Source organism: Pygocentrus nattereri, chromosome 15 (genome assembly GCF_015220715.1).
Source record: "Pygocentrus nattereri isolate fPygNat1 chromosome 15, fPygNat1.pri, whole genome shotgun sequence".
NCBI lineage: Eukaryota > Metazoa > Chordata > Actinopteri > Characiformes > Serrasalmidae > Pygocentrus > Pygocentrus nattereri.
The window spans coordinates 9,278,294-9,294,133 of NC_051225.1; the positions used below are offsets into that span (position 1 = coordinate 9,278,294).

Here is a 15,840-nt window from a genome sequence, read left to right on the forward strand (position 1 = left end):
TTTTTTTTCATTTCCAGTCAAAACAGCCAATAGTTATTCATTTTTCAGTGTCAGAAAAAAACACAAAACACATGTTTAAGAGAAAATTACGCAAAAGCCTGAACAACTAAATATAGTTTCCTTTTTTCAAACCCAGTATTTAATGTGCCCATTTGTTACCTTTATTACAACTTCCATTCTTTTTGGGGAACTTTTTTTTAGTTTTCATAGAAATCTACAGGAGTATTTTCCACATCTCATTTCAGTCTTAGAAGTTGGTTGCACTTTCTGCCTCTCATGGTTCAAGTAATCCCAAACACATTGAATTCCAAGTGTGGACCCTGAGGCGAACAGTCCATTGTTCTGAGAACACCAAATGTCTTTTTTGTCTATTTCTTTTGCTCAGTAAGGGCTTTGTGACAGTTAAACCTCCAGTAAAATACTGTTTCCAATTTTTCTGTTTTCATTCCTCAAACTAGTTAAATTTAATATGAATTATTTCTCACTTTGTAGCTCAGTGAAGCGAGCAGAGAAATTCTGCCAAATGTACAGGCAGTAAATGTTCAGTAGATACCACAATTGTATGTGCAAGTTGAGAAACATGTATTTTATTATGATTTGAATTTAACAATTTTGTGCATAGAGTTGTTTTTTTTGTGTTGTTTTGGCATGGAAACAAACAGACTCTGTTAATCCTATTGATTTAGGAAGTAAATAATATGTAAACATAATTCATTGTGTAACTTACAACAGAATTAAATATGCTATTATACACTTACATTTGAATAGTACATCAAAAGTAAAATCATAACTTCTGTGGGTTAATACATGGTGCTGATCTTCTTAAGAACCTGGCAACCATACACCCAAGTCCTTCCAAGAAAGTTCCACTAATTGAGATACAGTCATGATCTATAATCAAATGTTTATTCCGCTTGACAACTTGCATCCACAGAAGACTTTGTTCCCTCCAAAGACTTTTGCTAGCAGCAGTAACATCAACTTCAATGACAGTGAGCTGTGCCAGCGCTCACTTTGAAGCAGGGCCACATCTCTGGCTGCGTGGATTCCACTTGTAGAGCATCCTCTTGACTGTGTGATAATTGAGCTGGCTCTTTTCAGCACAGTATATCGCCTCCCTGACCTTGCCTCCTCTCAGGGAGAACAGAGGTACCAGAGCAGCAGGGCCGGTTCTGAACATTTGAGAGCCTGAAGCGAAATCCTCCAACTACCTAAACTCTATTGTTTTGTATACAAGAATGAAGAAGACTTAATCGTTTGATATTTGGGTCAAGAGAAAAGTGTAATAAATGCGAAGATAAAGACACTAAAATGTCTTAGACATACAAGGACCACTTGATATATTGGCTTTTTAATATTCAGAGTGTAACAAACAAGGGGATGTTTTCTGAAATAATATAATGAGAGAAAAATTTTAATTAAAAATTGATTAATTAAGTGACCCTTATAAGTCCCACAATGGAGATTAACCCATCTGTGCAGTGAAACACCACATACACACTAGTGATGAGACACACTAGGGGGCAGTGAGCACACTTGGCCTGAGCAGTGCGCAGCCCTATCCACAGTGCCCGGGCGTTAGGTGCCTTGCTAAAGGGCACCTCAGTCACGTCCTGTCAGCTCAAGGAATTGAACCACTGACCTTCCAGTCATAATGCTGATTCCCTGACCCCCAACCCATGACTGCCCCCCAAAAAAATGTTATTTTAAAAAATAAATAATACAAATTGCAAAAAATAAAGCTACAGAAAAGGTGATATATAAACAGTGTTTAAACATAAAATACACAAGATGAAAGTATAAAACATTTAAAAATCATGTTTAAAGACAACAGCTAACAAGAAAATAAAAGTAATATTCCAGCAAAGAAATATGCTTTTTAACTGGTTTTAATAACAGAGAGCCTGACAAGTGTTCACTGGTACTGTGTTTTAGATGTTTGGTGCATAAAAACAGAGCGCTGCCCTCCTCGCTCTAGTTTCACACTTGGAAAATGAAGAAGGCACTAAATGATCTTAAAGCTCGATTTGGAATGTAATCAGTCAGGCAGTCAGAAAAGCAATAAGGTGCTAAACCATTAAGAGATTTAAAAACTAGTAATAACATTTCATAGTTGATTCTAAAGGGAATATGCAGCCAGTGCAGTGATGCCAAAACTCTTTTAATATGATCTTGTTTTCTAGTCCTTGTTAATATTCTTGCTACTGCATTTTGCTCAAGTTTGTTGTACTTGTTAACTCAGAGTCTAGAGTTACACCTTGATTCCTAATTTCAGTTTTTAGTTTTAGAGCCAGATTTCCAAGTCTTGTCATACACCTTTTTCCTCTTTGCTTCACTACCGATTATAATTATTTCTGTATTGTCTTCATTCAGTTGACTTGACCAGCCATTTGGACACTATTTTCAGCAATATTTATCAGTCAGCAAGCTAGCAGGCAATTTAATGTAAGTTAGCCTAACAACTTGTATCTTAGAACTTTTCCATCTCTTACTCTAGATGTATATGCATATATACATGTATAAAAAGAAAACAATACAAAGCAAAACAATATTAAGCAAGCAAACAAACAAACAAAGCAACCTACTTGCGAGGCACCCTGGTGGCACAGGGGCCCTAAGCAACTGCTTATACTACTTATAGCAAGAAGCAGCCCTGAGGAGCAGGCTTGGGTAAGGCAGCAGTATCTCCAGAGGTGCATAGGTCTGTAACCCCTACAGGGTTTGGCTACTCTGATGCTGAAGATAATGAGGGGTATTAATTAATGTGCAGCAGAAAAACAGGGCAGGCTGTTACATGCCAGTGTAGGGGTATTCTGAAGCCTATTTCTGTAAAGTAGCATTGAGATCTTAATTACTGGAGACTGTGATCAAAGTGATCCTTGCTGTAGCATCTTGTGATCCTGGGAAACTAACCCTTTAATGTTATTTTAAGCAGAACTGGAATTGGTTATCCAGTTTATGAACACAAATTTGAAGTTGTATAAGCAGTGTACGTACATGTACACACTGTACATACATGTACATAAATTCATTTACAGCATTTAGCAGACACTCTTATCTAGAGTGACTTACAAGAAGTGCTTTGTCTATCTAGAGAAAGTATCTTTGCTAGTTACCAATAGGTTAGAGAGAAAGACCGTTCTGAGCTCAGATACTGCTAGAAATAAAAAGTCACTGTTGATACCCAGAGAAAAAGGAACAGAGTTGAACACAGAACAGTGCAATACAACACAATACAATAAATAAGTGCAAATTCATACCATAAAATATATAAAATTATAAAAAGATATGGCTTTAGGTTGCATTCTTCTGCGATATGTGTGCAGTACTATTCAAAATAGCATAATATAGAATGTAATATTACAATTATACAATAAAAAAATAAAAGTTCTTGTCAGGTTTTCCACTTCAAAATTCAATCACCATTTTCCAAATGCAAAGCACTCTGATTATAATGTCATTCTTAATTATTAGTATCATATTAAAATAATTCTAAAATAATGTAACTGCAGTAAATCTGGTTTTATATGTAGGAAACAGTGATTCCAATGTCATGTTGATTGCAAACTTTTGAACTGTAGTGTGTCTTTAAACAGTGATGTGATGGATGGTTATTGTGATTTGGTGTAGACCTGTATCATAATCTTTCCCACTTTTTTGATTACTCTGGCTCTATCAGAGATTTGTCTGCTAACACGTGGGAGGCGCACGGCCAGCGTGCGAGCAGATACCTACTGCCGCCTCTATTCACTGTCTGTGGACAACTTCAATGAAGTTCTGGAGGAGTATCCCATGATGAGGAGAGCCTTCGAGACGGTGGCCATTGACAGACTGGACCGGATAGGTAAGAATATGTGCAAATGTCGGTCTGTCTCTCTGTCTGTTTATCTAGCTATCTGAAAAACCTTTACTTGATCCCTTTATTTTTTAAAAATGAAGACAATATGTGTATATCAGTATTGTGTAGGTTCTCATTTAGCCTTCATGACCACCTCACTTATCAAGAGCCAGTTTCTGTCGCATGGACCTAGGCCATCAAGGGCCTCCCTGCAATCTCCCACTGCCTATACGGTGCTGCACCGCTCCCCCATGCTGGACCTTAATGCTCCCAACGACTTAGCTCTGAAGATCCCTAGACCACACAAGCCCTTCTGCCATGACAAGGCCCCGATCCAGGAAGGGCAATTGAACTTGAACAATGCGGATTCCGTCCCAGCTGTGGAACAACGGACCAGCTTTTCACCCTCTCACAGTTTGTTGAGGGGGCATGGGAGTTTGCCAACCCAGTCTACATGTGTTTTGTGGATTTGGAGAAGGCTTATGACCATGTTCCCAGGGAGTATGAGGTGCTGAGGCAACTACTCCGGCCCATTCAATCTCTGTGCTCACAGAATGAGAGCTGTATTTGAATACTCAGCATTAAGTGACTCTTTCAGTGTTAGCGTTGGACCCCGCCAGGATTGTGCCTTGTCTCCACTCCTGTTCATGATATTCATGGACAGAGTGTGAAGGCCTAGCTGGGATAAGGAGGGCATTATATGTAGAGGCTGGAGGGTGGCGTCTCATGGATGCCTCCAGCACTCACTGGAGCGGTTTGCAGTGTGAAGCAGTTGGTATGCAGAGTTATGATTTTAGCCTGGAGAAGGATGGCATGCCCACTCCAGGTAAGAGAAAAGGACTTGCCCCAGGTGGAGGAGTTTAAGTATCTTGGGGTCTTGTTCACGAATGATGGGAATAGGGATCGTACTGATCGACTGTAGTTGTGAAGAAGGATCTGAGCCATAAAACAAAGCTCTCTGTTTACCAGTCAGTCAACATCCTGACCCTCACCTATGGTCATGAGCTGTGGGTAATGACCAAAAGAATGAGATTGCGAATATAAGCGGCAGAAATGAGCTTTCTTTGCAGGGTGGCGGGCTACACTCTATTTGATAGGGTGAAGGGCTCGGTCATCTGGGAGTAGCTCAGAGTAGAGCTGTTACTCCTCCGCATTGAGAGGAGCCAGCTGACGTGGTTCAGGCATTTCATCTGGATGCCCCCTGGAAGCCTCCTGGTGGGGGTGTACTAGGCATGGCCTACTGGGACAAGACCCCCCGGGGTCGTCCTAGGACCCGCTAGAGGGATTATATCTCCAAGTTGGCCTGGGAATGGCTTGGGGTTCCTGGGAATGAGCTGGAGGAAGTTGCAGGGGACAGGTTCATCTGGCATTCTTTGCCCTCTCAACTGCTACTGCGACCCTATCTGGACTAACTGTGCTGGTCTTATCTTCACCTGCACTCCCTACTATTCAAACCTCACCCTGACTGTTAATGAGTGTGGAATCTTGAGTAGTCTTTTTTTGGTCATCCTTTTAGTAAAAAAAAGGAATACAGTTTTGCTTATAATTTTCACACCCCTCACCTAAGCTTTACACAGTTAAACTTTTATGCAACTAGTATAATTATAACCATCACTGAAAATACATAGTCCATGTTTTGTATGATCACTCATACTTTTCAAAAAATGGTTAATATCTTACAAGTTCACAACAGTCACTAGCCGTCAGTGTATGACCCATGTCTGAGCAGTTCTTTTTGACTACCAGTGTATCAATATATGCTTCAACTTAAGTGTTTGTATATGTGCATAGCAAAAGGTGATACAATTAGATTTCATTTAATGACAATAACAGTCTTTTCTTTAGTTTCTGTCATTGGAGGAGTAAAATCTCCTTTGCCATTCATTTATTCCTGCAATTGAAATCTGGTGGTGACAGTATGTAAACATGTCATTTGTTAAGCCTCCGTGCCCCCCTCCTCCTCCCTCTACATCTTCTGCGCCTCTTCCAAGGTCAGTGTGCTGCTGATGTCACTCCCAGTCACATGACCACCTCCGCTGTTTACAGAGGACCCGCACGGCCGCTGTTGCCATGGCAGCCACATTCCATACATGATCCGTTCAGCTATCAGATGAGTTGGGATTCCAGACACTGCAACAGCTCATCCTGCAACGCGAGCTCTGCCTTTGGTTATTTGGCATTAGGAGAGTCTGTAGGGGCATGTATTAGCAAGGTTGTGATAAAATTGGATACCTGGTTTGGTTGGATGGTCTTGGCGGCTGTCATGAAGATATGACAGTGATACTTTGGATCAGCAAGATGACTGAAATAAATACAACCAGGGATGTGACGTTCAAAACAAGCACACCTGAAGCAAACCTTGGTGCACAAGTTCCAGAACGCGCTACTAGCTGTTGCTCTGTTTACTTAAAAGGACAGAAAGATGGCTGCAGAGGGACTGGATCCCCTGCAGTGTTATTTCTAAGCAGAGTGGGACATGTCAGAGGGCTGGGTAGATGATCGAGATAGGGAGAGACGCTCAGGCTCTTGTCTGCGGGAGGTAGGTCATTTCAGATGGAGAATTGCTTTCTCTCAGCAGCGGGAGCGGTGGGTGGGCTACAGCCACATGCTCCCTCTCATGTTAGTATTGGCAGCACAATGACTCAGCAAAAAATAGGGAAAAAAGCACCCCAGTCTGTTCCTGCTGCTCTGGGTGGGGCACCTGCTGCACATAGGACTAGATGACTTGTCAAGAGCTGAAGAGAAGTGATATTTGCATCAGTAAAAACAGGCAGTCTGCTGACTCTGAGGGAATTAACATCCCTGTAAACACATGAACCTCAAGCAAGACTGCATTTGAATTTTGTTTTAGTTATTTGAATGTTGTTTCACTAAAGCCACAGGCTGAATTTCACCTAGTCCTGGTCTGCTAAGCAGTGGAAAAGCAATAAAAGTAGAGCAATAACAATCGTCTAGTAATAGTGAAATCTAGACCATGGTTACATAGTACATGTTTGCAAGTACTTCTGTAGCCTTGGAGATGGCTTGCCGTGTTTTACCAGAGACTGAAATAAAAGGATGACAGCAAATATCAGAACTTATCATTGCAAATCACAACATGAACAACTGATTCATCCACTACACAAAAGATGGTTTTTCAGGGGTTCTTTAGTAAAGACAATGTTTCTGTATAGAACCATGAACACTCAAAGAACCATGTGCATGCTTAAATGGTACTTTGGACCATTTTACACCATGGCTCTAAATAGAGCCTTTTTGAAAATAGTTCTATGTATCACCTAAAAGCGTTCTTCTATTGTTATAAGTCAAGCTGTTGAAAATAGCAGATTTTAGCAGCCATTTCACCATACACACGTTTACCATATTTATGTCTGGATTAGCAGTTTTAAGTCTAACCTACTTGTTGTAAATTTGGAAACTTATGAATGTACAAGAACACTATATTTTCTAAATTATATACTCGTCTGCCTTCACACGCATATGAACTTGAGTGAAGTCCCACTGTCTCCGCTTTAATTTATCCCAAAGGTTTTCTGTTGGGTTGAGGTCAGGACTCTGTGCAGGCCAGTCAAGTTCTTCTACACCAAATTCTCTCATCCACGTCTTTATGGACCTTGCTTTGTGCACTGGTGCAGTCATGTTGGAGCAAGAAGGGGCCATCCCCAAACTGTTCCTAGAAAAGTTGGGAGCATGAAATTGTCCAAAATCCCTTGGTCTGCTGAAGCATTAAGAGTTCCTTTTACTGGAACTAAGGGGCCGAGCCCAATTCCTGAAAAACAACCCCACACCATAATCCACCCTCTTCCAAACTTTACACTTGGCACAATGCAGGCAGACAAGTACTGTTCTCCTGGCAACTGTCAAACCCAGACTCATCCATTGGATTGCTAGACGGAAAAGCATGATTGGTCACTTCAGTGAACACGTCTCCACTGCTCTAGAGTCTCGTGACGGCGCTTTACACCACTGCATTTGACGCTTTGCATTATGCTTGGTGATGTAAGGCTTGGAAACCCATTCCATGAAGCTCTCTATGCTGTTCTTAATCTCTCTGTGCTGTTAATCTGAAGGCCACATAAAGTTTGGAGGTCTGTGGTGATTGACTGCAGAAAGTTGGAGACCTCTGCTCACTATGCGCCTCAGCATCCGTTGACTCCACTCTGTCATTCTATGTGGCCTAGCACTTCGTGGCTGAGTTGCTGTCATTCCCAGTCGCTTCCACTTTGTTATAATACCACTGACAGTTGACTGGAATATTGAGTAGTGAGGAAATTTCACAACTGGACTTATTGCACAGGTGGCATCTTATCACATTACCACGCTGGAATTCACTGAGCTGTATTAAACATTGACTTTATTCAAACTTATTGGTTAAAAATTGTGCATATATACTTCAAGACTGCATGATGCTTACAGTCTTTTCAGTGTGTTCGACCTTGTTATCAGTTCTGCTGTTTCTAGGGCCTCATCAGTGGTAAGTTTAGACCACAGGACAGCTGTTGGTTGGATATTTTTGGTTGGCAGACTATTCTGCATTAGTTTAATGCATAAGATGTTCTTTATAATTCAAATCTCTACAATTCAATTAAAGTTGTCTTTTTTGCCACCCAATCTGATCCGATCCGAGTGCCAGTCGATAGATACCAAGTCTGATCTGACATTGGTGTTTTCTTAGATTGTATATGTGCGCAGTTATCTACCAATTACTAGTGCAGTCAAATCAGTTAATTTCACAGTGTTCATAATGTGGCATTCTGAACTGATAGTTTTGATATTTAGCCTACTTTTTCATAATGACAGTTTTGTATTGTGTTTAACATTATGATTTTGATTTATTCATAGATTTTTTTTACTTTAATATGCAGTTAAACCAGTTCCTTTATCTTATATTGATAATATTACATGCTCTGAAGTGGTCCTTTAGCTTGGACTCATTATGTGAAATGACCATCTTATGGGGTGGTAAGTATGCTTCAATTGCATCCTGCCCTTATGCATATACAGTACCTGCTGCTATTTCTCACCTTTGAACAAGCGTTTCTGCTCACATCAATTTTATACCAGAAATGGCATATGCAGCCAGTGAAGAACAATGTATGGACACCCTATATATGTAGTATTTGAGTACAACGAGGCACAGGCAAAACTGAACTCTATTTACTCTTTCTCCTTCTTTCAGGCAAGAAGAACTCCATCCTGATGCACAAAGTCCAGCACGACCTAAATTCTGGAGTCTTCAATAACCGTGAGAATGAGTTGATTCAGGAGATTGTGAAGTACGACCGGGAGATGGTAAAGCTGGTGGACTTGCAGAGGCCACGGGCCATGTCAGCCACTCCCTCCACCCATGGGACCATGTTCCCTCCTTCTAGCCAGCCACCCACCAGCTCTGCCATTGCCACCCTGCAGCAGGCTGTGGCCATGAGCTTTTGCCCGCAGATGGCAAACCCTCTGACAGGTCATGGAGCACTCCAGTCCCCTCGCATGGTGCGGCGCTTCCAAGTGGTCCAGAGTCTTGCCAGTCCCGGGACCCAGCAGACGCCTCCGGGTTCCCAATTCTCTACTGGAGCTCTGGCCTCTGCCCTTGTGGGGACGCCCATACAGAGCCCCTTGGCCACAGCTGGCCGAACGTTCCAGTACAGCTCCAGCCCCATGGGTGCCCCCTCAGGGTCCCAACTGTCCTTGGTGCAGCAGCACGTCCCCAGCCCCACGCACCGAGCAGCAGCCCCCAGGAGCACAATAACCCAGGACGTCCGAGCCCTCTCGGCCTCCCAGCCATCTCTGCCACACGAAGTGGTGCAGCCGGCTGCCCCCAGCCCGCCCCAATCCACCCGAGTGTCCTCCACTTCCATCGGACCCCCTCAGAATCTCTCGGGACCTACAAGTTTCCGGGCTGCCATTCTTCCAAGGATGACGCTTCCGCACCAGATGTCTATGGGGGCATTCCCGCCTGCCTCTCTGCCCCAAATGAAGCCAAGCCAGGACTCTGTACTGCCCAAGAAGGATTCAGTAATCAGCCTTCCAGACACGGACCATCACGTCAGATCTAGATTATCTTCCAATTTGTGACCTTGTGACAGAGCTGGGGGGATGCTGGCTGTGTGCTTTAGCTGGGTGTTTCTTCCTTCAGCAAGTACGTTTCTCCACTCCTTGTCAGACCCTGGAACTTACTCTAAGAATGTACGCAGTGTGATTGGTGACAAGGGGAGGTGACTATACCTACGACTTGACAACTATTAACCATACAAAGTCTGTACATTTGAAGATTCAAACATCACTGAGATGTTTCCGTTGTACCCACAAGCATAAACATCAATGTAGCTTTCTCCCACACAGTTTGCCTCTCTTCATAATTGCTTTCTTTATTGTGGTTGTATTCTCAAACATTGCAAGTAAAATAGAAAAAACTGCTCCCTATCATACTGTAGTCCAAATGATGCAATGCAGAGTGGCCTGGGTGGCTGACATAGACGGGGACAGATGCTGTGATTTTGATTACAATGTAGGAGCCACCTCTTTACAAAAATCTTTATGATGCAATGTAGGATGGGCTGCAAACAGGACAGGGGGATAATGTGCTTTTGATTACAATGTAGGAGCCACCTCTTTACAGAAGTCTTCCTGATGTAGAGTGGGCCGCACCTGGAGCAGGGGGACGACATGCTTCTAATTACTCTGTCGAAGCTGACTCTTTACGAAAAACTTTATGATGCAGTGAAGAGTGGGCTGCACGTGGGGGAGGGGGGGGTGACCTGCTTCTAATTACTCTGTCAAAGCCGACTCTTTCCAAGTGGTTTTTGATTAGACAACAGCCTTTTGACCTTTGATTCAGCAATATTAAAACTGCTAAAGGAAATAACAGGCAAAAAGCTACGGAGTATTTTTTGTCTTGGTATTTTACGTCAACCTTCTACAAAGCTTATTTTAATTTTCTCAACTTAGTTTAGCCAAAAGTTTTCATCTTACTGCATTTTATGAAAAAAATTGCATATTTTTTATCAGATTTTTTTTTAAATCACCAATTTAGTTAATGCTAATTACCACCCACAGTTTATGACTCCTCCATCGCACAGTGCCCCTAGTTTCGACCGGCTCACATGACTGTATGTAAATGGTTGATATAAAATAATAAGTTGTTTATTTTTAATTGTTGACAGTGTAGTAGCGTATTTGACAGCTGATCAATCTGGAAGCACATTCTTACTGATAGCAACGTCCTTCATTTTTTTCCTCCCTCCAGACCAAAGTTGGGCCACAAAGAAACAATGTTACTGTGTGTTTAAATGAAAAGATGGAAACAAATATAACTTCACTGCCTTGATTTCTACTTAGAAGCCATATTCTCTCTGTATGTGTGTGTTTTAAATATTCAAATATATTCAAATGTTCGCCCATATTTACGACCCATGATGGATTTATATATAAGTTACTCTTGGTATCTGTCAAACAAATGAAAAATGGTTGTGCTTAGCTACAGTGAAAACAGAGCTATAGTCGAAGAGAGGATTTGCTAACAATGGTAACAATACTGTAAATACATTTTTATCTATTCTTATTGGTGGGTGTAACACTTAGTCAACACTTTCACAGTGTCTGCTGCATCTCAATGCGATCACATTCCACTTCACACGTGGATATTCAGCGGGAATTAATGCAGTTATTCACACAGGCTTGCTTCTCAGATTCAGTCACGTACTTCCCATGTGAAGGGAGTGTAGCAGCATCCAATGTGTGAAGACCCCCCCCCCCCTTCCCCTCCCCTGTCTGCGTTATCAGAGTCACATGGGATGTCAGGCACCAAATGCTCCAAGCTAGCTCTGTCCACAGCCATACCTTGGCATCACAGAGGGATGAGTGAGATTACGTGAGCCACTTCTAGTGATTACCTATTTCCTGCGATGAGTTAGGCAACGAGTCTTTTCCTGCTCATCTGCTGTCTATGGTTCAGCTTCAGCGAATAACTGACTCAATAGCTGCATAATGAGATCACTTCCACTCAGTCACTTGCTCCAGAAAAGCGCTTATTGATCCTGCTGTTTCTCCCCCCGGTCCCCCACCCCCCTGATTTATCAATGTGTTGTCTACCCAGACGGATCATCTGTGGAGGACTGATGTGTGTTATATTCTCAATACATTATAAAGAGACCTCCAGTTTGAGGCTTATACAAGCCTTGTCTCGTTTATTACCTTTGAGAGTGGCTTTTATCTGGGAATATGGTTACAGATTATTTACCAGGGTGGGCGATATGGCAAAATATGAGATCAAGACGTGTCAAGACATTTTCTGATTTGATAAACTGGAAAAAAATATTATAGATACAATGAATTTATTCAGTGTTTTGCATTATGTACTGTGCTAAATCCAGTTACACAGGGCTCATTATGCTCTCCAGTCATGACAGTATCCCCAATATGCTCAGGAAAGCATATTGTGATATAATGTGATGATAACAATAAATGGCGTCATATTGCCCACCCGTAATTATTTACAGTATGGTGCAAAAGTCAAAGACCACCCCTCATTTATTAATTTCCAGCCAAAATGACCATTTAGTACAAGTTCTTCATTTCTATGGGGATATTTTTGAGGTGATTAGATGATCCACATGCAGAGGAAAGGGGAAAGTCAAAGGAAATTACATGACAAAAAAAACAGGCATTTCCAAAACTGGAGTTCAAAAAATTCTTAAAAGATACAGAGAAAAATTCTAACAACTGTGCAAGACCTGGAGGACATCAAAACTGACCCATTCAGATAAACAGAACTTACAAATTTCATCTTAGACAGGGAAGGAAATCAAGCTTCCCTCTTGCTTCAGACCTGAAAAAATACACCGGTATTTCTGTCCATCCTTCCACTCAAGGTGCAAAACACAGGAGGTCCTAGGGGGTCCAAGATCCTCTATTTAACCTACCAAAATTCTGAGGGGGCCCTGAAAATAAACTATTCTTTATTTTAAAGTGTTATTTATTATGATGTTATGGTGTCATTGTTTAGCTGCTTTACCCACAATCGGCAAACTTCTGTCTTTGGTATTCTTTAATTAGAGCTGCCTCGGGGTGGCGCTGTAGCAGATGTTGGACCCAGTTGGTCCATCATCGCCTAACGACTGTAACTATGCCCAGGACACCCAGATGAAAAACTTTACATGCTGTAACATATTTGTAAATCTGAAAACTCGCCCAGTTTTCCAAGAGACTTGGGGGGGAAAACAGGACTGTTGCTCATTTCTCTAACTGAAGACAACAGAGCTAATCTGTGAGATGTCAGTTAATGTGTGAAAGAGTGCACTACGGAGTGCCCTCGGAATACCAGGGGCTATTTCACACACTGTTGCCACTGTGAGATGACAACTCAGCTCTCTGGGTCTGAGAGGATGTGTAGCTGAGAAGTAGCCCTTACTGACAAAATGAAATGGACAAAAAAATCTGAACATTTGCAAAATCAACGAAGTCCAGAGTCCAGACCTCAACGTTACCGAATGTGTTTCAGATTACTTACAGTGTGAGAAACAGAGTATATATAAGAGTATATACAATATAACCAACTTCTGAGACTGAACTTGGGAGGTGTGGAAAAATATCCTTGCAGATTTCTTTGAAAAACTGAAAGCGAGTCTCCTGAAAAGAATGCAAGCTGTAACACAAACACTAAACACTAAATACACACGTATAGTTGCTGAGGCTTCTGTATACTTTTCTACATGTTTACCGCTTATTTACCAATGCTGAAAAATAAGCAACTTGTACTTAATGGCTGTTTGGACCAGACATGAAATAATCAAAGGGTGGTGATCGATATATAGGTTTGTTTTTACTTATCTGGTCATATAAACGAACCTTTTCAAACAGCTGTCCTTAACCTCTTCTGCGAAAGTTCAACAGTGTTGCTGTATCTACCACTTTAGGCTGCCAAGGCAGACCCCAAAATCCTTCCATCCCCCAACAACACTGCTTACTATAATGGCTTTCTCAGACCAAGAGACGATCTCCTCTATTGTCTAGTGTTACACTTTGCCAAATTCAAATGTCTGAAGCAATAAAAAAAAAACTTTTAATGTTTTGTCCAACCGAGGCAAAGAACGTTGACTGAACTGCTGTTGATCATTGTGAAGAAAATGTGCCACAAGTTTTGCTATGCATTCAGGCTGGGGACAGTTTCTTATGTTCTGTAGTTTGATTCCGTCTTTGAATAAACAGAGGAAGGTTTTGGTGAGAGTCTTTCTTCCTTGCTCATTTCACCCTGATATGGTTGGATAAAAGCAGGTTTTTCCCACTACACGTCTTTGAATGTACTGTAGTTTAGAGTTTTATATCAGAAATATACTACAGATAAAAAGTTTGGAATCAATAGTGAAATGCAGGTTCTTCCTTATGTTGTATACAATCAAAACATTTAAATAGTCTAACATTTTACAGAGGGGCACTGTTCATAAGACAACATGACACTGACACAAGCTCATCAGAATAACGGACATATACCTACATAAACATTTATAAATGGTTTATTCCAACAGACGTCACGTCTCATAAAGGCAGCTTATGTCAGCTTTGATGTCAAGCAGTCAAACAGCTGGAAACAGACGAGAATAGCTACATGCTCACAATATAAGTGCCTGTGTTTTAACGGAAATATGGCCAGTTTAAACATCATACAGGAGACAACGTTTGAATATGAATAGGAAAGCTAGTAACGTTCAACATAGCGTCTGTTTGTGGAGAAAGTCCCGCCCTTCAAGAAAAAGAACCAATCAGCTTGCGGTTTAATAGCCAGAACACAGTGGCCAGAACAACCCAAAAAAACACGGTGTGATACTGAATGAACCGTTCCAGTTTCCAGTATTTCAGCCCCCACCCCCACCATTCAAGGAAACAGGAGCCTCATCTTATATGGTGGGAATAACTTGCTGGCGGTGATGCAAAGAAATAAGTGAACAGACCTTCCTATAAGGACTTTGTTTAAACACAGTAGAATCACGGACGTAATAAATATCACACACTCATTATTTCCACCTTCAAGTACGTCCACCCTGCAGACATTCAGAGGGCTTGTTCCACTCGGGCCTCACTGCTGCAGGTCAGCGATGTCTGTCTGTGGCTCCTTCACACAGCTGAGTGAACAGCACAGCAACAACAAGGAAGATCAGAACTGGATCAGGCTTATTTTAACTGATATCTGATCCATTAAAATTGGCCTGGATCAGTCAGTCCTAAATGCAATTCCTCTAAAAGTAAACAAAAAGACATTTTAAGATATTTTATGACAAATATTTTAAGTTTTAAGATTTTATAAGTCTATATGCTAGTACACAAATAGCCAATTAAGTTAAGGTTAAGTGATACTTTTTTACACACACACTAGGGGGCAGTGAGCACACTTACCTGGAGCGGTGGGCAGCCCTATCCATGGTGCCTGGGGAGCAACTGGGGGTTAGGTGTCTTGCTCAAGGGCACCTCAGTTATGGAGTGTCAATGCTGGGGATCGAACCGGCAACCTTCTGGTCACAGGGCCAGTTCCCTAACCTCCAGCCCACGACTGCCCGACCCCCCCAATTGGAATCACATTCTATGGTTTTCTGCCACAAAATGGCTTTTTTTCCCCTTTTTTCCACTGATTCCAAACTTTTGCATGCTGGTGTAGATCTTTGGTATTGCTACTATATGGTAGACCCCTGAAAGCCAGCAGGTCAGCGTTGATGAACGTCAGAAATAATTCGTTTACAAATTTGTGTATTTATTAATAGTAAATCAGATGCACGGAGAGATCTTGATGAAATATGAAGAACCACTACTAGAACTTCATGGTAGCTATCAAGGTGTGAAATACAGGGGGTCCTACATGGTCCGGGACCTTCAATTAACAAAATCAAAAACTAAAATTATTATTTATTTAAAAATATTGTTTATGATGACATTATGCTGTTGTTGTTTTGCTGCCTCAACCACAAATGGCAAAATTCTTGACTACTTAGAGCTGCTGCACTGGTGTGCCTCAGGGTGGC

General features: G+C 41.6%; 1 protein-coding gene across 1 annotated transcript in view; it reads left to right on the forward strand.

Moving 5' to 3' along the window:
* The window catches only part of hcn2b (hyperpolarization activated cyclic nucleotide-gated potassium channel 2b), a 66,666-nt gene extending 52,615 nt beyond the window's left edge, over positions 1-14,051 (forward strand). Inside the window, exons 7-8 of the mRNA XM_017701393.2 lie at positions 3,680-3,844; positions 9,018-14,051. Of these exons, the coding sequence (XP_017556882.1) occupies positions 3,680-3,844; positions 9,018-9,907 (1,055 nt within the window). The 3' untranslated portion in view covers positions 9,908-14,051. The remainder of the gene's footprint in view (positions 1-3,679; positions 3,845-9,017) is intronic.
* Positions 14,052-15,840: the final 1,789 nt, after the last annotated feature.